Raw genomic sequence first — 25,134 nt, 5'->3', positions numbered from 1 at the left:
ATTTACTTGCCTGAAAATTCAGCTTTTTTGCCTTTTGGCCAATCTCATTCCTGTGTCAGATTTTTACCAAGTTGTACAAAATGAAGTTATTGAACTACAAATTAAAATAAGAAGTAGATTTTTAAAAATATTTAATTGCATATTAAAAAATTCGGGCTACGATAACTTTAATGTGCACCCATGTTTTAAACAATAAATGTGCAACAGATATCTAATTGTTAATATATAAAACTTTAAAAAAGTTGGTATTAAAACTTACATAGTAGCACACAAAATGTTCAAGGACAAAATTGAGGTTTGTCTGCTGCAACCACCAGAGAATAAATATTTACATTTTAAATTTAAAATGTACAAATGTGTGTGTAAATATTTTCATCCAAAATGAGTGGTTTCAGAAAGTTAAATCGAAGAATTTCTTCGAGAAAATTTCTGATACACACATACTAAATTATATTCACAAAATACAAAAAAAAATGAAATAAAAAAGAGCAACATACACGATTATTTTTGTATTTGAATAAATATTTTCTTGGATGCAAAACCTGAGAAATAATTTTTTTTTGCACCGTTAGTGTGATAAATTTCACAGAAACGAAGAAATTAGGTTTTTATTAACGAGAACTATTTTAAACCCATATAGATTTTTTACGAAAATTGTCTGCAAAAAAATGACAACTAATATATTTTAGTTCAGGGGCCGCCAGTTGGAAACCACTGCTCTAGATTTTATTAAACTTCCAACAAAAATTTCATTTAAATATTTAGCAGTGATTGATACTGATCATTAATATCTCTTTGAATAAAACATTAAGAGAAAAAAAAGGATTTTTGAAATTATACCTAAGAAAAACTTTTCAAGGCTTTTATTCAGTTTTGGAACTTGTAGCTCTATTATTTATCTTCTACAGTCTAACCTTGAAACTCCAGAATCGAAAAATTAGTAAACTTTCAATATTCAGGGAAAAAAAATTATCGTGATGAGAAAAATAAGCACAATCAATTTTAAATTGGGTGCAGAAATTTGTGCGTCATGATAACATCGCATGAGAAAAATAATTGATTATAAATACTATGTGCCAATCTGTAGCATTAACTGCTGAAAAAGTGGTTCACAAAACCGTGGTTTTATGATGGTGCGTTCTGAAAGTAATGCGCATTTTTTGGGAAAAATAGATTTATTGATCCTATGGGTACAAATGGTTAAAATTCTTCAAAATAGTTCCCTTGTGCACCAATACACTTGCGGAGACGATTCTGCCACGTCTGGAAGGCATCCTGGAACTCCTCGACAGGAATGCCTCTCAGGAACCTTGTAACATGAGCTTGGATGTTCTCCACCGACTCCCAGTGCTTTCCCTTCAGCTCTCTTTTCAGTCGGGGGAGCAAAAAAAGGTCACACAGCGCCAAGTCAGGGCTATAGGGAGGCTGGGGCACCAACTCATCAATTCCAGCAATTCTTCATAGCGCAAAACTCAAACTTCCTTTTGCTCCTCCGTCAACTCCTTCGGCACAAGCTTCGTACAGACCTTTCGCATTTGCAAATCCTCCGTTACAATCCCATGTACCACACATTTTTATAAGTTTAGGGTGTCAGCGATTACCAGAATGCTTAACCGACTGTCTGACTTCAAAACTTCACGCACACGCTGAACGTTTTCATCGGGTCGGGCTGTTGTTGGGCGTTCAGAACAAGTCTCGCCGGGGACCTTCTCCCGCTCCTCCTTGGAGGCCTTGTGCCACCTTCCACACTGAGATCTTGAAATGCATTCCTGTCTTGAAGCATGTGATGCAGTTGTCTTGAAGCATGTGATGAGTTTCCTTTGCATTCTTCCCTAGTCGCACACAAAATTTTATCGCGTACCGCTGTTCCAGCGAACGAACACTCCACCACGCCGTGACTCGATCGAAAAAAGACTTTGCGCGAAGACACGGCCTACTGCTCGGAGCGACCTGAGACCAGGCTTGTTTGGAAGGACAAATCCCCCACCACATTTTTTGACCAATCTGAGTGCGCTGCGATCAATAGTCGCGTCACAATAAAATCATGCGCATTACTTTCAGAACGCACCCTGTATCATTGGGAAATGAATGAGTTTAAAAGAGATTGCTAAATTTTTATTGTCGTAGTACTACTTTCTAGCGTATAATAATATGGTATTGAAATATCAAGATTTTAAAAACCTTACACCACTTAGGTTTTGGATGGAATCAAATGTATTATTATGATTTTTTTTATAATTTTGGTCCTGTAGCTTCTATTCATTAGGTGGACACAGACGTTATGTTGGCTAACATAACGTCTGAATTCCGTAAGTTTCGAAAATACAGACCATCCGAACTCTGAGCTTTGAACTTTTTTAACAAATTTTGTGAAGCATACTAAATAGATGTATGGAAAGTTTATTAAAAATTTGATATTTGTTCATGTCATATGCTTTTAACAATTTATGTATTTTTTTTTTTTTTTTTTTAAATTTAGTTTTAGCATCAGATTGCATTTTATTTGTTGATGACTTCAACTTAGTTAAAACTCCATCCAGTAATGGCCGTAAATTCTGTATTTCCAATCCTTCATCCAGTACTTCTGCAGCTGAAGGAAAAGTGAAAGCTGTCACTAGAAATACTTTAACGAAAAGAATATGGCTTCTGTCTAAATCTGACTCAAAAACTAGGTAAAAAGAATTTTTCAAATTGATGTTACAAAATGTAATTTTTATTATCTTTAATATTAAACTAGAGGGTTATGCCAACACCTCCTAGAAAAGAGAAGGCCTTAGCACAGATCACTTAAGTAGTTTGAAGAAACAAACGTATACTGCTCAGTGGAAGCAGAATAAGAATGGAATGATGTCACAATCTTCTGACTTCTAAATTACGTAGTAGGGGTAATTAAGAAAGATGCCATAACGATCAGACTACTAAGGGATCGTATTTATTATCTAAGGTAGCCCTGTGCAAAAGCCTTCTCTTTTCTAGGAGGTGTTGGTTCTTCCCTTTGCTCACTTAGCTTCTTGATCATAACTGACTTCGTTTGTTTGCCAATTTTTAAGACTTGGTTTGTGAAAAAATTCTGGTAAGATTAATAATATGAACTTGTTTACTGTAGAAATATTTTATTTAATGAAGTTTTGATAAACTTTTTATAATAAATATTTAAAGCTTGTTGAAATAGCATAAATTGGTTTGTTTGTTTTATTTTACTTTGAAAATGTAATGTTGATCGTCTTTGTAGAGCAAATTCTATCTTTTGTGTTATTGAGTTTTACATTACATTCAATTCAGTTTTGCACTGGTGACTGAAAGGCTAGTTTCCATGTTTAATTTTAGCTTAATAGTTTGCAGCCAATGCTTGAATCTTCGAAAATAAAGTAGAGATATGAAGTAAATGTAGTTCTTTTTTTCATATGTCTGTTTTAGTTCCTTTTTTTCCTTAGTTTTTGTTTACAATAATTATTTTAAACATGGTTTTAATCATTTTAATAATTATTGAGAAATATCTTGTAATGTGTCTCTTTTTCTGAAATTTTATTATTTTTATTATCAAATGTTATAATTATTAAGTATTTTTTGTTTCCATTTTGTAAAGAATAATTTAAAAAATCTCTTCATAGAAAATAGAATATTTAAATAAATTGAAAATGTAAGAAATAATTTGCAGTGAAGAGTTTAACTCAATCCACCTTACATGCATTTTAAATTCACAGAATTAAATATTATTTTTTTTTTTTTAAGTAAATGCATGTCATACAGCTTTTAAAAAGTCACTTAAGTTATTATTTTGACTGGACTATTAAAAAGTATTCAATATTTGTTTATTGATATCCTGAATTTTCAATATCATGACATTTTTAGTGTCTCCCTTCAAGTTAAAAATTTTGAGGTTTGACTATAGTACAAAATAAAAGTATTAAATAATATATTTGTTGTAATTTTTTAAGGGACAAATAAATTTACTTAGAATGACATTTTTCTCCCCCATGATGCATGATTCCTTAATATAGGGCAGTCAACTTGCTCCGCTTTGTAGGCAAATTTTTTATGTTGTGACAAAAAAATTATTTATAATTTTTAGTTCATGGCAAGGACGCAAAAATTCTCAGAGCCAAATATTTCTGTTGTACACAGTTTTTTTTTTTTTTTTTTCTGGTTTGAAATTTTCCCTAAAATTACAGTACTTTTTTTCAGTTACAAAAACTTTTTCAAAATATTTTTAGAAAGTAAAATTTATGTATTGTTAAATTTTTTTAATAATAACTTTCTTAATGAAAAAAATAACTTATTTAATATTACACAATTCGGGGTTGTTTAAATATTACATAAGCATATTTTTGGCAATTTTAGACTTCCCTTCTCCCTTTTAAGCAAAAATAAGCAACTCACTAACATCCTTCCATGCTTATATACACAAGCTTCAACACTTACACAAGCTTCTTTTGTTTTTGCTATGCTTTTACTGCCGTAATCTAGTTTTAAGATTAAATTCAAATAAAAAGAAGTTTTAAGTTAAATTCAAATGGAAGAAACCTTGCATTAAACAAATTTTAGATTTTTATTCATTTTTTAAAAATGTGAATGGAAGTATTCTGCAATAATCTTTTGTGTTCAAACTGCTAACCTCTGAAACTCTCCAAGGAAATCTTTTTCTAATTTTTTAATTCCCTGAATTCAATTTTTAATCCACATTTTAATTTATATCAATTTTTTTTTTGTTATATTTTTATTTTACATTTTAAGAAAATTTTGAAATTAAGGAGATTTTAATGTCTTACACAGGCATTGCTCTTGCTCCTCCTCCTCCCCTTTATCAGCAAAAATAAGCAGATCACACCCCTCATATGGTGCTTATGTAATATTTGAGTGAGCCCTTCTCTGTTTAAATAACATATGTGTTAAAAAAAATAGAAATCAAAATATATTGAAATAGTAATAATTTTTTTAACTAAATTTAATCTCCCCCTCGTAAATTAAGTAATTCAAACTAAGCAAATTGACATTTAAAGTTATTTGTGTTATATTCGAAATGGCAGATCAACCAAAACATAACAGACAATTATTTCATTCTTTTTCTCAGGGAAAAATATTTCTTGGAATTCATTCATTCAGTAAACTTTATTGAAACTTATAGCCTACCACTGCATAAAAATAATTTAAAAAATTTCTAAAATGCAACTTTGTCCCAGTTATCTTATGATGAACTTTTTAAAATTTTGGCATTATTAAGTAGCAAAAATTCTTAAAGTTTCGATTTTTATTCTCTCCCACCTTGTTAATTACATTAGTTTTTATTTGTTATTCCCCTTTTTAGTGCCTTTATTACCTTTTTATACTTATTTAAATTTCTAAAATAAATATTTTAAATTTAGGGGCTGTTCAAATATTACTTAACCATATTTTAGACTATTTCTGGCTCCGCCACTCCCTTTTCAACAAAAATAAGCCGGAGAACGAAGGTCCAGGTGTTTCAAAAAATCATTGATCACATAAGTTTCTGGAAACCAAATTTTCAAAGGTGGAACTTAAAAACACAATTTATTTTATTTGTCTGTAAGGGAGAGCCAGATACTTTATAAGCTTATATTCATGATTAATATTAATTTTTTATCAGTAAATAGTTATTATAATCATAAACTCAAGAAAGACATATTTGTAAATTTTAATTACTTCTCCAGGTCATCATAGGTATGTGTAAATGGTATAGGTATATGTAAAATTTTAAATATATTTTAAGTAAACTAAGAAATATTGAGAAAAAGGCAAAAAAAACCTTGTTTAAATTTTTTTCAATTTAAACTGTTTTTTTTTTTTTTTTTTTCTAACTCGAGAAATTTTCCGTAATTTTGACTTGGGCTCACTATCACCCCTGCTCCTCCATACTTATGTATGAAAATCAGAACACTGCCTCTCCTGGTTTTTGTTTTGACATTTACTTTCGTAATCCAGTTTTTGGGTTAAAATCAAACAAAAGATGTAGTTTTGTGTAAGATACAATTTATGTTTTTAACTCATTTTATAAAATTTTGAGTTGAATATTCTCAGGGAATCCCTTAGATATTCCTTTCCTGTTCAAAACTATTGGCTAAGATTAATTCTTCTAAATACTTCTTTTATTCCAAATTTAAAATTTGTATTTTTTCGGTACATTTTAATTTAGCTTTTTAAGAATTTTTTTAAAATACGAGAATTTTAATGTCTTATATAAGCATGGTTTATACTTTATCTCCTCTTGTTTGCAAAAAATAAACAAATCGCAAAACCCCTTCTTAAACTAGGTGCATACGTAATATTTAAACAGCCTCTTAAATATTATTGTAGAATCTTTGATGAAATAATGAATTTTTACTTCAGTGAGGAAGGAGTTACATTGCAAGAATGCCTCACACTCACTTATCACAAGACCTATCGACATCATCTTCTTCTTTTATATCCGAAAGAAGTTCTCATTTTAGATCTTGAAATAAATCAGGTTAGTCAATTCATATTTTGTAAAGTGAAATAAACTAGTTCTCATTTTTGTCATCAATTTTCAACAAAACAGCTGTATGCTTTCATTTGTGTTTTGTGTTTATATCATCCAAAAAAAGTCTCTTTCTGTACTTTCATATATTATATCAGTAATATTGGTATGCAAGCATAATCGATTGTTCAATTATTCTACAATTATGATGTATTGGAAGTAGGATAACAGGATTCCCACGGTCCTTGAGAGTCCTTGAATTTTTTTTTTCTAAATTTAGGTCCTTGAAAGTGCTTGAAAAACGTCTTAGGTCCTTGAATTTGTCCAATACTGCCGGCGGCCCTTTTTATAAAACACCCGCGGATCTTTCTGTTTTGTTCCCGAGCTCTCTCACGTGGTTTTTAACGCCACCGTTTCTAACCGGGCCTAGCGTCTTGGTGTCTGCCAAGCGCGCGGAGCACAGCAGACAATCAATGCGTTCGGGGCGAGACTCCACTTCATCTTCTGTCGCATATGCTTAGATCTTCTTTTTTTTTATCGAAACTGGAATACTCTTGAATTTCGTAACAATAAGTACCTTGTAGTTTTCAATAAATTTGCCGTTTTACCATCCGCACTTGTCTTTACATTTGCGTCATTTCAAAACTTTATTGTAAAGCGTATTCGCAAAGGCACGGCTTCATATTTGTGTTATGTAGTTTAGACTAGTTATGCCTGGGAAGTGCTATTTTAATCCCCAATGGATGGATAATCAAGCTTATAAAGAATGGATTTTATCGATGCCCGAAAAGAAGTTCAGAGCCAAGTGCCGATTATGCATGAAGGAGATCGATATCGCAAAAATGGAAGAATCTGCTCTGAAATCACACATCAAAGAAAGGTAAAACAAAAAAGCTGTCTCATGCCCTGAGTTCTCTTTTTCCAAAGACATGAACATCTAATTCATCTGGTGTAAATACTCCTTCAACATCGTGTGCCCCATGTGAAACAGAAACTTTAGTGGCCGAGGTAACATTGTCTTCTTATCTGGTCAAAAGGAATGTGCTTGATGCTGAAATTCTCTGGAGTCTGAAGTACATCACTAGTAATTATTCATGTAACTCCTGTGAGGGGATTAGTAAATTGTTCTCCAAAATGTTTGCTGATAGCTGTATAGCGAGACAATTTTTTTGTAGTGCCGAAAAGTGAGCCTATTTGGGCTCCTTTGGACTGGCACTATACTTCAAAGGGATTCTTATAAATGAGCTAAAGAATGTTGATTGCTACACTTTACTCTTTGATGAGACGTTAAATCAGTCTCTACAATCTAAGCAGATGGACATTATGGTAAGGAATTGATAATAAAGTTTGCACTAAGTATCTTACCTCCCAATTTATGGGTCATGGAACTGCAGAAAATATTTTGTCCTCTTTTTACAAATGCATGGATGATGGTTAAAAGCTCTCTAAAATACTTCAATTATCCATGGATGGACCCTATGTCAATTGAAAATTCTATTAGAAGCTTCAGTGTGAATTAAAAGAGAAATATTCCCACCAGGTCATATTCATTGGCAATTGTGGATTACACATAACGAATAATGCTTTTAAACATGGTGAAAATGGGATATGTTCCTTCTAATTTTTATTTTCAGAAAGACTTGTTGCTGCATAACATTTAGAGAAGAATGTGTAAATTATGGATGAATAATTTCAGAAACGATGTTTAATAGAGGAGAGGAGGGGGTTATGGAATAGTCATGGAATATGGAATACCTAAGATTTAGGTCTGTCTTTCATGCAGCCTTCACATGGAAATACACAGGATTAAAGGATTTCCCCATTAACACCTCATTACCATTAGTTATAGATTGTGTTGAAAATGATTTTGTGAATTAATATGTAAAACCAGTAGGGTTGTTTTTAAAAAAATATAAATTTTAGTCCATAATACATATACTCTCTTCTCTCTATATAGGCAAAGCATTTAGGTATTATATTTGAAATTAATTATTGCCACAACAAGCATTGTTGCTTCTAGTAAAATAGAAGAGAATAATTTTTAAAATTGGTCTTAGATTAAGGTCCTTGAAAATTTTGTTGAGGTCCTTGAAAAGTCCTGGAAAGTCCTTGAATTTCAATCTCATCATAGAGTGAGAACCCTGGATAAGTATTTGGCTGTAGAATATTTTACTAATTTCATTATTTTAATTATGAGAAAGGTGCTTTACATTTTTGTATTTGGAATTTAGTTGATTTTCTACCCTGTGTATGTCAGATTTTAATCTGAGTGCTATATTTATTTCAACTTTAGAGTAAATTATTAAACTTAGCTTATATGTATTAGTTATAATACGACTGAAATTTTTACATCTAAAAGTTATGAAATAATCAAAACTAAAAAGGGGCACTTCTTTCACTAATAAATTTTATTTTAGACCATCAAACAAAGCTTATCCAAAAAGTGAAGGGACAGTTAAAAAATAACCTGGTTGGTTGGTTCTAATGGCACTTGCCACACGGGCAAGCCTGCTTGGTGAAACTTAAGGCAGAGTGTGCGATTCTTGTTTTTCAGTGGCGCCATCTATGGCCAAGAATTCGACTTCGCCACAAAATATGTCACACCTCTTTATAAGGCGGACTCATTCATACATCCACAGATCGTAATTTTGACCTGAATCAGAGAACGATCGATCTCCAATCCAATACTCCCAGAGGTATTGATTTGTTAGGGAACATGGAGGACTTTGCGACTCGACAGAATTTTAACATGCATCAGTCACCAACTACACGGGGAGTCTTCGGCCAACGGGGTTCGAACCCACAAACTCTCCGGCATGGACCCAGCACCCTACCAACCAGGCTATCCCGGCAAAAAAAAAAGAGTAGGAAAGAGAAGAAAAAAATAACCTAGATCAAGCAATAAATAATTTTGTATTGTATAAGGTTCACCTTAAGCCGAAGCTCCTAGCAAAAATTATGAAATAAAGAATTTTAAAAAATCAACTGTACATAATTGATACTCTAATCTGCTATAGATGCCAGTTTAGGTTATTTAATTAGAGACCAAAGTAACATTTATTTCGGGGTATTGTGAAATAAAATTAGAAAATCTAAATTACAGCCACTTTTATAAAACCCATTTTCAACTTTATAAATTAGTTAACTTCCATTATGAGTTTGATGTTAAGCTCCTGAAATTGTACCATACTTCCTTATTGATGTATAATGTTTTATATGTTGATTAATTTCACTGGCCATCTTTCTTTCAGACTGTTGGCATTGTGTCATGTGAGCATTCATGTTCTTTCATGATGCAGTTATATTCATGTAACCAGAGAGATGCCTTCTACATTCTTCATGACTCTGGAACAGTTTCCTTTCGACTCAGACATCGTGGTCAAGCTGTAATGGCGCTCGCTACTCCTTTAGAGTGTAAGTCTCTTTTGCTAAATATTGCACTGTAAGATTTTGTTTCATCCGTCTGTCTTTTATTTCTCTGTCACTTGTCTTGCGTTTTTAAATTCCTCATCCAAATTTTTTAGCTGTTTAACCCCATAACGATCGGTTAATTTTTAAGAAAACGGTCATAAAAGTGCCTATTTTTTGACATCTAGTTTAAAATAAACTAACTCTCTACAATTGCCTTAAAAATATCCTGGTACTGCCATCTGGTGTGTAAAATGAGAAATAAAATGTTTTCCGGGCAAAAGAAATGAATTAATTTTATTCTAATTGGCGTGTTACTACTGAACACTCCAGCCCAGGATGGCCAGCACCGGAGCGAGAAATAGAGAGCGAAACCTCACCCCGTCATTTTCACGAGAGCGAGAAATAATGGGTTAAGTTTATATGTATTTTAATAATTAAAAAAAAATGCTCTTTTTTGAAGACAATAAATTTATTTTTATACAAGGACTAGCTCTAAGGCAAAAAAATATTTTTTTGGAACTAATGGTATTTTTGCATTAAAAATTGCAGTGTAACCTTAAAAAGTCAGACTAGTCAGAGGTCGAGAAGGTTATAAATTAGGAAATTCCCTTATTTTTGATTTACTTAAACCAATACATATGTTAAAGTTAGTGCCCAATGTGAAAAAAATGTGTTTGATTCCATCTTAAACATATGCACAGTGAAACCTCTAGGAAAGATCACCTCTGTGTTGCAAATTTCATTTTTTTTAGAGAGAAAGATAATTTATTTTAATTATTACTTTTTGCAACCATTTTTACTTATATAATTGACTTAACTAGTACTCTATAAATTTCTAATTTTACCTTAAAAGGGCAAACACCAGAGATTTATTTTTACATATAGATTTTTGCTAGTGTTAAATCTTTGTAATTAAATAATTTAACCAAATCTTTTGTTAGCTGCAGTTTGATACTATTGTTGTCTGTCTTTAATATTTCTGATAAAAATGTTCATGTGTGTCATAAGAAAAAAAATTTCAGGGAAAGACTAATTTTTAGTGTAATTATTACCTATTTTGCATACGTTTTTATACCATTTGCTGAGATGCATATGTTCTATTAATGCAACTTGCATTTTAGGTTCTGATACTGGCATAAACACTAACGATTCCAGTTTAGAAGTGACATACGATATGCAGTGTCAGTCAGACTCTTTGAGACTTACAAAACATGCAAAAGTGACTGGAATGGCAGTCTGTCCATTGAGTGAACAAAAAATAGCTCTTCTTGTTAGTGATGGTCGAATATTGTTTTTAGAAGTGGCAGCTTATCACCTGGTAACTATAGCTGATTTGTTTTTATTAACCGTAACTTTTACAACATTATTCATGTCATTTTATCAATCTTCATTTTCATAATAGTTCATAGGTCATAAATTTTCATAATTTTTTTTTCTTTCAAGAATGGTTGATACTAATTTTTATAGACATTTTCAGTTGCAATGTTGGTTAGTATTGTACTATAAAATATAAATTTTTCTCACTCTGAAACATTAGTTAGTCATTAGACTATATTCATTTATCATACCAATTACTTTCTTGGTATGCTGCTATAATTAAAGCAAGAAATAAAAAACCCAGTAAAACAGGGTTAAAAAAATTAATTTTCAATTGGAAAATTGTGCATAAATTTTATTTGACAAATTCATTGGCTTTTAAACTATATCCATTATTGTTACAAAAAACTTTCTTTTTTTGGATTTCATCTTAATAAAGCTAAAAAAAACGTTAAATAGTATGGAGAAAAAAATAATTTTCCTAAAGTAAAACTTGTGGGTTTCCTCTAACACAGTGATTCTCCACCTTTTTTTCGGGGCGGCACACTTTTAACAATTTCGAAATTTGACGGCATGCAATGAAAAAAAATTCTTTACAAGTTGTTTACTTACCTATCTGTTAAATAGTTTGTGATAATAATTTTGAATGTGAAATAAAATAATATGTACTGCAAAAGCACGTTTATTAAGGGATTAATTATTTCTTTCGACTAATTTTTATTAGTTAGTAACAGTTATTTATTTTTTTGCTTGTTATTGAATGTTAGCTTGTTTTCTATAGCTATTAACTGTTATTTTTTGTGATTTCTTGTTAACTAGTTTTTTGCTGATTATTAATTGTTAGCTTATTTTTTTTTGTTAGTTAACCTTTGTTAATTTGTTTTTATAACTATTAATTGCATAGCCTACTTTAATGATCAGCTTTTATTTCCATTTGAAGGCTAATATTTAGCTTGCTTTCCTTTGTTAATTAATAATTTTAATAATCATTAAATTCCCTACTTATTTCACAATTTTTTTAAATTGTCAAAGACAATTTAAACACTTCCTTCTTATTTTAAGATTGTCAGAGACAAGACAATCGCCAACAAGGATGTTCACGCGGTTGAAGCGTGGAAAAATTATGAAATGTATTATATATATACACTTTTCTTTAATTTAAACCTTACTCATAATTTAAAAAAAGCATTATAATTTTTATTGTTTCATTTCTAATATTTGGCGGCACATTTTAAGAATTTGGCGGCAAGCAAAAGTGCCGCGGCACAGTGTTTGAGAATCACTGCTCTAACATTTGGCAATTACACCATTTTGATTTATGCAATAAGAAACTTTCTTGACTTAATGTTAATATTAAAATCAGAAAAGAGCTGGGCATCAGAAGATGCTATGTTTGCTTGTTTGCCATCCTGCTATGTTTGGTTACTAAACCATATTGTTGTATTACAAAAGCTTCCTAATCTCATAATATATATATATAAATTTTTTTACTGTCAAATGTGTCATTTCTCAATAAGTATAAAATAGTACAGTACAGAACCCGTTATCCGGAAATCAGAAAACCAAAAAACCGGAACGAAATTCGATAAATTTTCCAGCCATTGTTTTTTTTTAAAAATTTTTCCCTTATAAGATTTTAGTATTTTTCTTTCTTTTTTGAAAGTTGTTTACCTTACCATCATTTTGGAAATAATCATTAGTGCATTACTCCATCGTTTTTTCTTCTTTTTAAGATTATTTCCAAAAAAAAAAAAATTTTTTTTTATTTGGGTTTAACAATAAAAAAAACGGCTTTTTGTAGCGATTCAGAAAACCGGAAAAATTAGTTATCCGAAATAGCGATGGTCCCGATCGTTCCGGATAATCGTTTCTCTACTGTATATATTATAATGTAAAAACTTATTGCTGTCTACTATGTATCTGCTTTTTTTATTTCATAGATACAAAATGTAAATTTTCTTCCTCCTTATTTATCCATGAGCATGGATCCTCAGCTTTTCACTAAAAAAGAAGAACCTTTCCCTCCAGATGTATTGCCCATTATTTCTGATGCTCATCATCCTGCCAACACACTCGCTGATCATCTTCCGCCCACACTCTATCGCTATGAGGACATTGCCACTGCTTCAGTTAAAAAGACAAAACTGAAAATGTTTATTTATGGATATCTTTGTGCACTGTCTGCCCCACCTCATGTTTTGAGAATGTGTCCTCCTGTTACATTTCGCAATTGGACTATATATAGACCTTTAATGGCTGTGGGTAAGGTTTTTTTTCCTCTGATCGATTGAGTGTTTTTCTAAATAAAATTTTTGATTTTTTGAAGAAGAAAAAAATTTGTTATGTGTTTTATTCTGAGCAATTTGACACCTAGTATAAGATGATTTCAGTTCAATAATTAAATTTTTTCACTTGGTGCGCAAGATTACTCGACTTCTAATTAACCAATTCAGTTAAAGCTGGGTAATTGGTTTCAGTATAATATGTTGCTTAAATTCAATTGATTTTTGGGTATCACTAGCTATTGTTTAATCGTAAATATTTGATGCATTTTTTTTTTGTTGCACAAAATAAATTTTTTTATAAGCCAAAAAATTAAAGTTTTTCTTTTTAATTTAAAAAATGCTTTTTGTATTTCAATTTCTTTTATGATTTTAAAAAATACATATATGATTTTAAAAGGTATATATTTAAAAAGTGTTTTATAAATATTTTTCTGATTTTTTAGTTTTATAATCAAATAATGCTTCTAGAAATTTTTAAAAATTTAATTAAATTTTTGAAAATTTCTAATAAAAATTTAATTAGTTAAATTAATATTTCATGGGAGCAATTAAATTGTTTTTAATTGACCTAACTTTTTTTCTGTATTGTTGCAGTCTTCAACAATTCAATTATTTAGATCAATCAAAAAAAGGGTTGTGTATTACTTTTCTAGGAATCCAAAAAGAGTCATTTGTTCAAAATTTATATATAATGTAAGAATTGCTTTTATAAATTTTTGTTGTAGCATTTAAAAGAAATTATAAATGAGTACTTTACAATTGATAGTTTCAAAGCTAATTTTGCAAAAAGGTTTTCTTTATTCAAATGCAGTTGAAAAAATGAAAATTATATTCTGAATTTTACATCCAAAATTTTCCTAGGAAATGCTAGTGGTAGTATTCAAGTGATCAATATGGCAACAGGAATTATAGAAAAAGAATATGCCCTTCATACTTCTCCTGTGAGGTAAACACTCTTTTCATTTGCTTAAATTAAATTTAGGATCTATTAAATATATTTTTTGTAAATAGGTACTGTTAAAGCTCGATATAACGAGTATGACATATTACAAGAAAACCTTTATACATTATATTTCACTATTGTTTAAATGAACAATATTATATGAAAAAGATTTAAATGGAAAGGTTTATTTATTTCTGGTATCAATGCAGAAAAGCAAAAAATGAACATAGTTGCCTTGCTTCAGTTTTAATCCTTTATTTTTTAAAGCAATGTGACGTTGACCACTGGCTAAGATATCTTATTCCTTATTTTAAAGAAAGTTGTTGATAATTTTAGAAATCCTGTCATACACTTCAAAAGAATACTCCTTTGTTGTCCACATAACTATTATTTTCCCTTATTTCCTTTTTTAACTATTCACTAATAAAATCAATATTCATTGTTATCAATGATGTCAAAAAGTGTTGCATTTATCTTTTCTTACAAAAATTTTTTACAATTTTCAAATTTGTCTTTCAAAAATTCCTATTGTAGTTATTTCTGCCTTTCATAAAGTACATATGTAATTCAGTGTACAATCCGTAGGCAAAGGCAGTACATGGATAGACATATTTTAATATAACAATTTTAATGCATACAAAGATACATATATTTTAAATTGAAATAGTTGAAAATATGTCTGTTTCATTTTTTATTCTTTTTATTGCTATTTTAACATTTATTTATTCGCTTCTAATAACAAGCTCACTGTAATGATAATTTCATCTGCTATTATGAATTGTCATTGCAATAGACTTTCACTGTATTTGGTTTCAAAATCAGTTTGATTCCATTTTTTAGAAATCTCATAATTTGAATTAAAATTTCTTTTAAACTTGCACCAGAGGAGGAAAAACGTTCCCGATCTAGGCATAAGCAATAATCTCTTCTTCAAGCTTAATGAAGCAGTGTTTAAATTGCTCAAAAGGGTTATGAAAAAATGCAATCTGTTTATAAAAACTAAAATAAATACATTTAAATCCCCAAGTTTCTATAATATAGGAGATCCATCTGAAATTATATCTCATAGAAATAAGATTTTTTTTTTTTTTGTCTCTATAGTAAACGAGCATCATTGAATGGCCAATGGAGAGTGCTACTGAATGATTTAAGTGGTTTATATATGTATGAACAGTATTCTCCACTTAATTGCATATCGGATAATCTAATAACCTGCTTTTATGAATAAAATTTAATGGAACTGCATCATTTATATGAAATTAATGTTAAATTTCCTCTTCTAAATGGTTATTTGTTGTTTCTAGTCCTTGCTTATTTGCATAAAAAATAGGTACTGAAACAAAAACAAAAAATTATTTTCAAGAAATGTTTTACCAGATAGAATGGAATTTTCGTTTTTCAGTAAGAAGATAAGAATACAGTAGGTGGTCACTCCAATAGGGGTTTTCTGTTCATTTGTTGCCCTAAACAAATGTTAGGAGTATAGTTTAAGAATTAATCGAGAATTTAATAGTTCAGTTTCTACCCCTTCAACTTGAAATTTTAAAATGATATACCAGGGAATTAATAATCAATTTGTTTTTCAAAGTTGTAAGTTTTGCCTAATCAAATTAGGTTTTTATGTTTAGAGCCTTACAACCATAAATAGCTTTACATTTGAATAACGAAAACTTTATATGTATTTTACTGTAATTTGATGTATGTTCTCTGTACCTATACTTTTATACGTCGATTCGCCTTGTTCCATTAAGTTTTTCTTATTATTCAGTATGAAGTTTTCTGAACATACCAGTGTATTTTAAAAAATCAAAACATCATTGACTGTAATAGTTTTTAAATGAGATTACCTACTTGTTTTTTTAAATTAAAATAACATACTTATATTAATATTTTATTTATTAAATGGGATACTTTTATTTTGATCATTGTAATGGAAATGTTACTGAATTCAGTTGATCTTCATAATGAGCCTAAAATTCATCTCTTAACTTTTAATGTAGATTGTGTTCATTTTAATAGGGGTATAGAGTGGATTGGTCTGACATCTTTCCTGTCATACTCCCACCCAAACACTGTTAATAATCTTGGCCAAGTCAGAAATGAGTTGATGTTGCTTGATCTGCAGTCTGGCCGTATCAGGAACCTACGAGAAGAAAGGACTGAAGAATCACCGATTGACATGATTCGTGTTTCATACCTTAGGTATGTAAAATTTCATTTATTAATAAAAAAAAGCTGTCGTGGTTCAGGGGATAGATCACTTGCCTCCCAATGAGGTGACTTTGGTTAAAATCCTAGTCATTGCAGGTTGATACGAATTCTATTCTGGTCTCACACTGGCTGCAGTGCTGTCGTAATATATACTCGGTAGACAAGTCAGACAATGGCTAGAATCCCCTTGCTGTCGGGCTAACCGTTGGAGGTTTTTGTTGTTTTCCTCTCCACGTAATGCAAATGAGGTTCAGTTTTATCAAAAAAAGTTCACCATGAAGACTAGTTTATTTCATTGCTCAATTCAGGAGTTTGGTTGTCTTCTTTGTTGGGTATAAAATTAGGTACAAGGATTGGCATTAGATATTCATAATTGAGTTGAACATTAATAGTTGTAATCCCGAAAATGGCTGGGCTGTGCACTGTCAGTTATAAAATAAAATACTTAATAAAAACTATTGATGTGTATGTTCAGTAATAAATATTATTAATTATATAATTTAATAATATTAATAATTATATATTTTTATTTGATGAAAATCAAATATTTGTAAATACTTGGTTCAACATTACATTCATTAGCAGCTACAAACAACTGTGGAAAATTAATTAGTACAAAGTATAATGTTTATTTAATAATCTCTCATAAAAAGCCATCACTTAGTCTCATAAAAGAAATTTTCTTTAAAAGTAAAAGCGGGATAATGCATTAGTTAATAGCGCAATTTTCTTGTTTTCAGGCAATATCTTATTGTGGCATTTAAAGATGAGCCATTTGAAATTTGGGATTTACGCCAGCTTGCTATTCTTCGTGTTATGCCAAAAAATTTTCCTGTAGTAACTGCATTGGTAAGTCTTTCTCTAACTCTGTTGAAAATAATTTTTATTTAAGATAATTTCAAAAAAATTTGTATTTATAGAATTGTTTCTTTATCTTACAAAATTCTAATACTTTTCTAAATTTAAAATGTTATTTTTATAGTTATAAAATATTTGTTTTGATAAATTTGAAAGCTTAATTAAACTAAACTTAACTAAACGAAAGTAGAATTTGCCTTTTAATAGTAGAAAAGAACTTTGTAACTGAACAAGTTTTAAAAATCCTTTTACTCAAAAAGTATATCTAAAAACTAGAGTAGAAATCACATTTTTCTTTATGTTACTAAGGTAGTTCACAATGTAATAATAAAAACAAACTTTAAGATGTTTTATTGAAAAGGGAAAAAGAAAAGCTTTATTCTTCAGCCCTGCATTTTTAGTTATTTAAATGGAGCTTGTATTTAAATACAGAAGTAATTTTGCATTATTATTTTTTTTATTTGTAATTATTATTGAATTTGTGAATTATTTTTTAGTTTAATTTCATGAATATGACTGCAAATGTTGCTAACTGAATGTCTTTTCTTTTACGAAATGTCCAATATTCTACTGTAGTTTTATTTAACTTATATTTATTTTCAGGAATGGTCACCTGGACATTATAAAAGAAAAGAATCATCATTAGAGCTATCCTTTGACAAAGTAAAAGAATCCACACCTTCAAGTTTAGATTATAACCCTGAAAGTGATGGGTAAATAGATTAATATTTAAATTTCCTCAATAATGTTTGAATGATTTTTTTTTTCGTATATTGTTCTCATCCTGCTTTGTACTTTTTTAAAACTATTTATTTATGCACTATTCAACAGATTTGTAGTGTATTTGTACGATCAGACAAGATAATTAACCGAACAGAATTAATTTTTAGAAAAATCATGGGAAGGACAAAAGAATTTGATATTAAACCCAGTACATTGACCACCGCACCGCCTAAAGTGTTACTGGATTAGAAAAACATCCTCTTTTTAAAATCAATTTTTCAAAAACAGAATCGGTGCAATATTAAAGCATGTTAATGTCTCCTTTTAGTAAATTCATTATCATTGTTTTATAAAATCAAGCTTTGAGAGGACAATTTTTTTTTTTAATGGAAAAAAGAGTCATGTTCTTTTTCGTTTGAGTACTCAATTTTTTTAAAGATTTTTATCTATGTAAATAACATTATATACATACCAAATTCCCACCCCCCTCCCATGTTGGTCGTATGTGAAGCTAATGTTTAACATCGTGAAACTAATGTGTAACATCGCCCATAATCCTGGAATCCACTTGTCTTCTGGAATAGGTTCAAAGTTTTAAAATTGAACATTGCTAGTCGCAAATTGGATATAAATTGTCTCATTAATAATATAAATTGCCTGTGCTGTTGATAAAAGCTTATTCTATAAAATAATTTGTCGCTCAAAAATTGCTATGTAATTAATTGTGTTAAAAGGCATTTTAAATTAAAAAAGCTTAAGTTATTTTGAACAAATAACTTCATGCATGCTAAGTTTTTTAATTAATTTTTATAATCTTAAATTTTTAAGCCAAACTGGATACAACAGGATACTTAAATGTTAAGAATTGATTAATGTGAATTTGGTTATAAGTATTGATTTTTTCTGACTTATTTTTTTTTTCTGGCTTATTTTTGAAATATTTTTAAAATTTAAATTGATAATTTATTTTTTACTAAAAATAATTCTGATATATTTTTTAAGCCCACACTTTTTCTTGCAGTTCAACAAAATCAGTGACATATACAAAAGAGCATCTGGTATTTACAGATACAAATGGGCAGCTGTATCATTTTTCTGTTGAAGGCAATGTGGTTAAACATGGATCTGTTATACCATCTGATGTGAGTGCTGCCATTTTATTATTTATTTAGCTTTTAACTTTCAGAGGAGGGATTAGTATCTGATAATTTATTAAATTATGTTATATAAATAATTTAGCTGTTGTCTGAACTATCTATTTGAACTGTCTGAACTATCTATCTCTATTTGTAGTGGTATTAAATAAGACAATTTCTTAATTTTTGTAGACTTCCTTTTTGATAATGACCATTTAATTGTTTTAAATTTTTTGAATCATCTATTTATTAAATTGCTCCATAATAATAGCAATAGAATAGCTTGAAGAATGAATAATTAGTTCAGTTCATTTATTTGAGTTTGTTGAAAATAGACTTTCTATACATTTACAAATGAAATAAACTGCTGTCAAGTTTTGCGATATGTGCAATGTTTTCAATATATTTTTTCTGTTTTTCCTTTTTTGACTTAAATGTGATGTTTACCTTGAACAAATTACTGTTAATTTTCATTTCTCATGTTTAACATGGCTTTTTGCTTAAATAAAGGGCCTTATGTGCCACTGGGTTTAAAGAGGGGTAAGCCTAAATAGCTTGCTATCAGCCTCGCTCATTCCAGGTGAAAAAGAATACTGAATTTTCATTTTTTAAATTTTATGTATTTCTTAAAATTTGAATTAATGTTTAAAAGTAATATTTGTATTACTTATACTTCAACGCACCTGTTTAAGGCATATAACCCTCAATGTAATCTTTCACTTCTCACGATTAATGGCTGACAGTTTTGCCTCATTCCCTGATTTGTTTCAATCTTTAATTCAATATTGATTGTCTTGCACCAAATTGTTTTTGTTCGATATTTTTTTTTATACTTTTTTTAATATTAGCTTTTAAAATATGGACTATAAATTTTTATACGATTTAAGACTGTTGATTTAGTTAATGAAATTTCTGCCTTAAAAATACTAATAAATGTGTAAGGAATGCTCTTTAATTGCAAGGGCAATGCAAATGTTAAATTTTTGATACGAACAAAATTAATATTTTCCACTCTCTCTAAATTTCCCAAAAAAAGGGAAAGAAACAAAAATTTTAAAAATTTGTTGAATACCTGAAAAAAAATTCATCTCTTTCTTGTGAACCTTAATTACTTTTAAATTGATGATGATTCACGAAAATTGTTTTTATTTGTCTTAAATATTGAAGTCTTAAATATTTTTGAGATATCTAATTATTGAGGGGGCTACAAGCCCCTGCCAATGAATCCCCTGATTGTAATAACTTGAATTATAATCTAATTTTGCGTTTTTAAAATTTTTTTTATTCTGAATTTAAGTAATTTAAATAAAGTTACAATTATTTTGAATAAAAATAATACTATTTAAAAATATTGTAGTCTAAAATAAATTAATTGCTTGTTGTTTAAAATCAATTGGCCTTTTTTAAGTTTTCTGCTGTGAGTGAAACTTAAAAGGACATTTAATTTAAATGCACTTTAGTCTTTATGAACTTTATAGATTTCAATATTTATTATAAAAAATGTAAAAGGATGTATAAAAAATATAAATAAAATAAAAATATAAATGAAGTATCCTTTGTATACCTCAAATTTAGTTTATTTGACTTGTACCTGAAACAGGTCCATATCTGTATTGTTTAAATTGATTTGTTGGTTCTAATTTGTTTTTATAGCAAGCGATGGGTAGCGTGACTTGTATTGCCTGGAAAGGGGATCATATTGTCTTAGGAGATGTTGATGGAAATTTAAATATCTGGAATTTGAGGGGGAAAGTGTCAAAGTATGTTTTTTTTTTCTGATTCTTTCCATAGTTGTAGTTCAAAATTTAGATATTGTTTTATTACCATAAATGTTTATGCTTATATATGAGTTGTTGTCAATGCTTTTATATTAAGCAATCCATCCATATTTGTCGGGCCGGGTTAGCCTGTTCAGTAGGGCGCTGGGCCCATGTCCGAGAGTTCGTGGGTTCGAACCCCGCCGGCCGAAGACTCCCCGTGTAGCAAAGTGACTGATGCACGTTAAATCTGTCGAGTCGCAAAAGTCCTCCATGTTCCCATAACAAGTCAATACCTCTGGGGGTACTGGATTGGAGATCGATCGTTCTCTGATTCAGGTCAAAATTACGATCTGTGGATGATTGAATGGGTCCGCCCTATAAACCGGTGTGACGTATGGTGTGGCAGAAGTCGAATTCTTGGCCATAGATGGCGCCATTGGAAAACAAGAACAATCGCACCCCTTCTGTCTAAACAGGCATACGTCAACTTATCCATATTTGTTATTACTTACCAATCCGATAAGGATATCCCATGGTAGTGGCAATGAATTAAGGGCCTCAGATATTCTAGAAAGCAAATTTTTTTACTTTTCTCTTGAAATTAATTTCTTGTGATAGAGTGTCACATTATTTTATAATTGATTCTTCAAGCTTATGCCATTGTATTGATCTAGAGTTTGGAAAAAGAAATATTAAACTTGTTTGTTTCATTTATCAACTCTAATGGTTCTTTTGCAGTTATTTGGTTCTTTTTTATACGAAATAAATAGAAATTATCTAAAGTCTCTCCTCATTTATAGAAAAAAAAATATTGCTGTTGTCAGTTTCAATTGATATAATGTTAAAAATTTTGTTTATTGTGAATGTATTTTAAATAGCTCTATTTTTTATTGATTTATTTTATTTCAATATTCATGAAGATAAGTAATTTAGTGACATTTTTTTAATTGATATGCATGACAGACTGTAATATTTGTTTTTTTATCTGTACATAGAGGTATTTCAACGCATCGAGGATGGATTAAAAAAATACGCTTTGGACCAGGCAAGGGTAATATGAAAATACTAGTCATGTACAGTGATGGGGTAGATGTTTATGATGTAAAAGAAGTAGGTGTTATTAATCACTGATAGAGTTATGAAATTTGTCTTCTAACAGTCAGTACTTGTATTACTTACAATTAAATTATATTTATTAATAGTTAATTGTGATACTTACAATTAAATGTGAAAGAAGTGTAGCGAAGGAGAATCCACTATCAAAATTAATTAGGTCTTAAAAAAGTAGCAATAAAAAAATTTAAAAAGCAAACAGTGTATTGGTAATGAAGGCTGCTAAAAGTTATGTATAATTTTTTAAATTCGTTTATAAAATTGCCCTCAAAAAGCAACTAAAATCAATTTAAATCAAGTTTAAGTACTGTGTCTAGTTCTGGTTAGTTTTATGTTATGGTCAATAAGGCCAATAAGGAAGGAATTTTAAAATCATATAAATTAATTCACTTTAGAATGAAGCTTAAAAGCATGTCTTAGTAAACTGCAAATGAATTTTAGTCCCACAAGACAAATAAATTGCTGTAATAAATTTTATTTCCCCTTTTTCTTTTTCCTCTCTCAATGATGATTGGTCTTATTTGAAAACTTTTTTTGTTTATTTCTTATTTTAATATTTTATTTATTTGCTTGTGGTCCTGATGTGCATTATTATATTTTCACTTTATTTATTTTTTAATAAGGATTCAATAATAAGGACAGTCTTTACAGCACCACTTTCTGTTTGATTTTTATTTAAATTTTATTAAATTCAAATTATCAAATTCAAATTATCAAATTCAAACTTCATTGAGTAAGGAATCTTAGCACAAACAAATACATGATTGCATCTTTTTTTATATAATTGAAGTATACTACCAAAATAATTATTTAATAACGCATTTATTAATTAGATCTGTGTATTCAAGTAAGGATTGAGTATACTTTGTACAAACAACAATCGAAACAACTTGAATAAAGGAACATGAATGGACTTACTATAGTTTTAATTCCATAAGCAAGACCCTTCTTCATTGTCTAAACACTCACATACAAAAAAAAAAAATTTTTAGACACTGACGAAGGCTCTTGTTTACAGAATAAAAGCTATAGTTTTGCATGGCCGTTAAACTTAAAACTTCCCCTTTAATCGTAAACTCTTAACTATGCAACATCTTCAGACCAGGAGAAACTGGAGGGAAGAAAAAAAAAATTTGTGCCACTCTTACTTGCAGTAAAGGCACTGTTATTAATCTCTGCCCACTGGTCAGCAAGCTGCTAGATTCAACTGCATTAAAGAGGGGGGAAACAATTTTCTTCTGTTGTGGTAGTTGTTATCAATAATTTCCAATGTTTGGTGCAAAACCTTTTTTTTTTCATATACAAGTTAAAGTTCAAAATCTGTTAAGGTGACTGTTCAATTAGGAAACCATGTGAAATAAATTTTTATAATTTATTCAATTACTGAGTAATATTTTAAAACTTTGAGCTTTTTAATACTCTCATAAAATGGTATTCGTTTTAACCCCTTAGCAGGTTATATTTCAGAAAAATGGACCGAAAATAGAATTTTTTTTTGACTGTTTAATTTTGTTCTTTACATTATTATAAAAGATAAAAAATGGTTTTAATTACAAAAATAAAATTTTAAATGCAATAACTACTGTATTTATAATTATTACATACACATAAAAAAGTAATGGATTACACACACATCTTATTCAGTTAGAGCAAATTAAACAAAATTTTGAAACTAAATATAACTAGTATAATATAATATAAAAACTCCACAATATCATATTCAATGCATAAATTTTACAAATCTTTTCCCTCCCTCGACTGAAGTTGAAATCTGTGAAAAACTAGAACCACTAATGCCATCTATTAGGAAAATAGTGAATTAAGTATCCTAAAGTAGAAATGAGCTCAGCTCAGGCTTCACAAAATGGAAACGTTAATTTTTCTCCTGCCCAAAGTTAGTTCGGGCATCACAAATACTGCAAGTAGTAGTTGCCCGAACTAGATTCAGGCGACACGGGCAAGGCGTTAAAAAGGAATTCTTCTTTGAGCATAAATTTATCGTACAAATTATTATATTCATTATATTATTCAAGGATCATATTTATTCTATTAAATTAACTATGTACTAATAATATGCATTTTTAAAAAAAAAATTCTTTTTGGAAGGTTTGTTTTTTACATCAAGTGAGATGCCCTCGAGATATGCCAAAAGTCCAAGACATGGACTGGGTTGGATCGGATCGCCCTGTCTTGGCTACAGCAGACGGAAGTCTTCGAATAACAGACATAACACTGAAACAATTTTCTTCCAGCATTCCTGACTATCAACCCTCAGGTAGTTTTAATCAGTTTTCATAATAATAATCAGGTTTCATTTAATTCACTGAATTATAGTTTTTTTCACAAGGAAGAAAATCGATTATATTCTCCAAATTTTGAGTGTAATTTTGAATTAAAAATGATGTTATGTTAATATTACTATATAAAGCATTGTTTTTTTCAAATCAGAAAAATATTATTTTAGCTATAAGTTAATATGTATGTTGTTCATATTAGTTTTATAATTCTTATGATTTTTATGATATTGTTGAGTTTTAAAATATATTATATTCTGTTTAGATTTTCCAATTGCACCACATATTTTGTCTCCTAAAGTATCGTTTTACATGAAAAGTTTCTTGCATCATATATTATGGAGGCAGGACTTTAAACCAGACATTGACCAACAAGATAATTCTGATATGCTTTGGGCTGAAGAGCAAGTAAATTCAATCGGAGAAGAATTAAAAACGTTTCTAAAATCATGTCCTTTTGGTATTGCTGAACGATGCTTACATGTATCCAGGTAGGCTAACATGTATTATTTAAAAAGTATTTTCTTCATTTGTGTCATTAGTATTGCACCAAAATGATAAAATGAAATTTTCTTTCGGTAATGGAATCTTGTGAAATGTAATATCTTTTATCTAAAACAAAGTTGTAA

The 25,134-nt window shown here is 29.6% G+C and overlaps 1 protein-coding gene across 1 annotated transcript in view; it reads left to right on the top strand.

The window, feature by feature from the left end:
* The window catches only part of LOC107438511 (WD repeat-containing protein 11), a 44,859-nt gene that overhangs the window by 8,090 nt on the left and 11,635 nt on the right, over positions 1-25,134 (top strand). Inside the window, exons 6-19 of the mRNA XM_016050819.5 lie at positions 2,480-2,672; positions 6,346-6,463; positions 9,706-9,868; positions 10,987-11,183; positions 13,123-13,444; positions 14,329-14,413; positions 16,430-16,612; positions 17,362-17,470; positions 18,083-18,192; positions 19,224-19,344; positions 20,992-21,098; positions 22,094-22,208; positions 24,318-24,486; positions 24,771-24,996. Coding sequence (XP_015906305.1) covers positions 2,480-2,672; positions 6,346-6,463; positions 9,706-9,868; positions 10,987-11,183; positions 13,123-13,444; positions 14,329-14,413; positions 16,430-16,612; positions 17,362-17,470; positions 18,083-18,192; positions 19,224-19,344; positions 20,992-21,098; positions 22,094-22,208; positions 24,318-24,486; positions 24,771-24,996 — 2,218 coding nt within the window. The remainder of the gene's footprint in view (positions 1-2,479; positions 2,673-6,345; positions 6,464-9,705; positions 9,869-10,986; positions 11,184-13,122; positions 13,445-14,328; positions 14,414-16,429; positions 16,613-17,361; positions 17,471-18,082; positions 18,193-19,223; positions 19,345-20,991; positions 21,099-22,093; positions 22,209-24,317; positions 24,487-24,770; positions 24,997-25,134) is intronic.

The sequence above is a fragment of the Parasteatoda tepidariorum genome, chromosome 4 (assembly GCF_982258835.1).
Source record: "Parasteatoda tepidariorum strain Cologne lab strain chromosome 4, Ptep-v5.0, whole genome shotgun sequence".
Taxonomy (NCBI): domain Eukaryota; kingdom Metazoa; phylum Arthropoda; class Arachnida; order Araneae; family Theridiidae; genus Parasteatoda; species Parasteatoda tepidariorum.
Note: the sequence above shows the minus strand (reverse complement) of the source record. Positions and strands in the feature narration are given on the sequence as shown.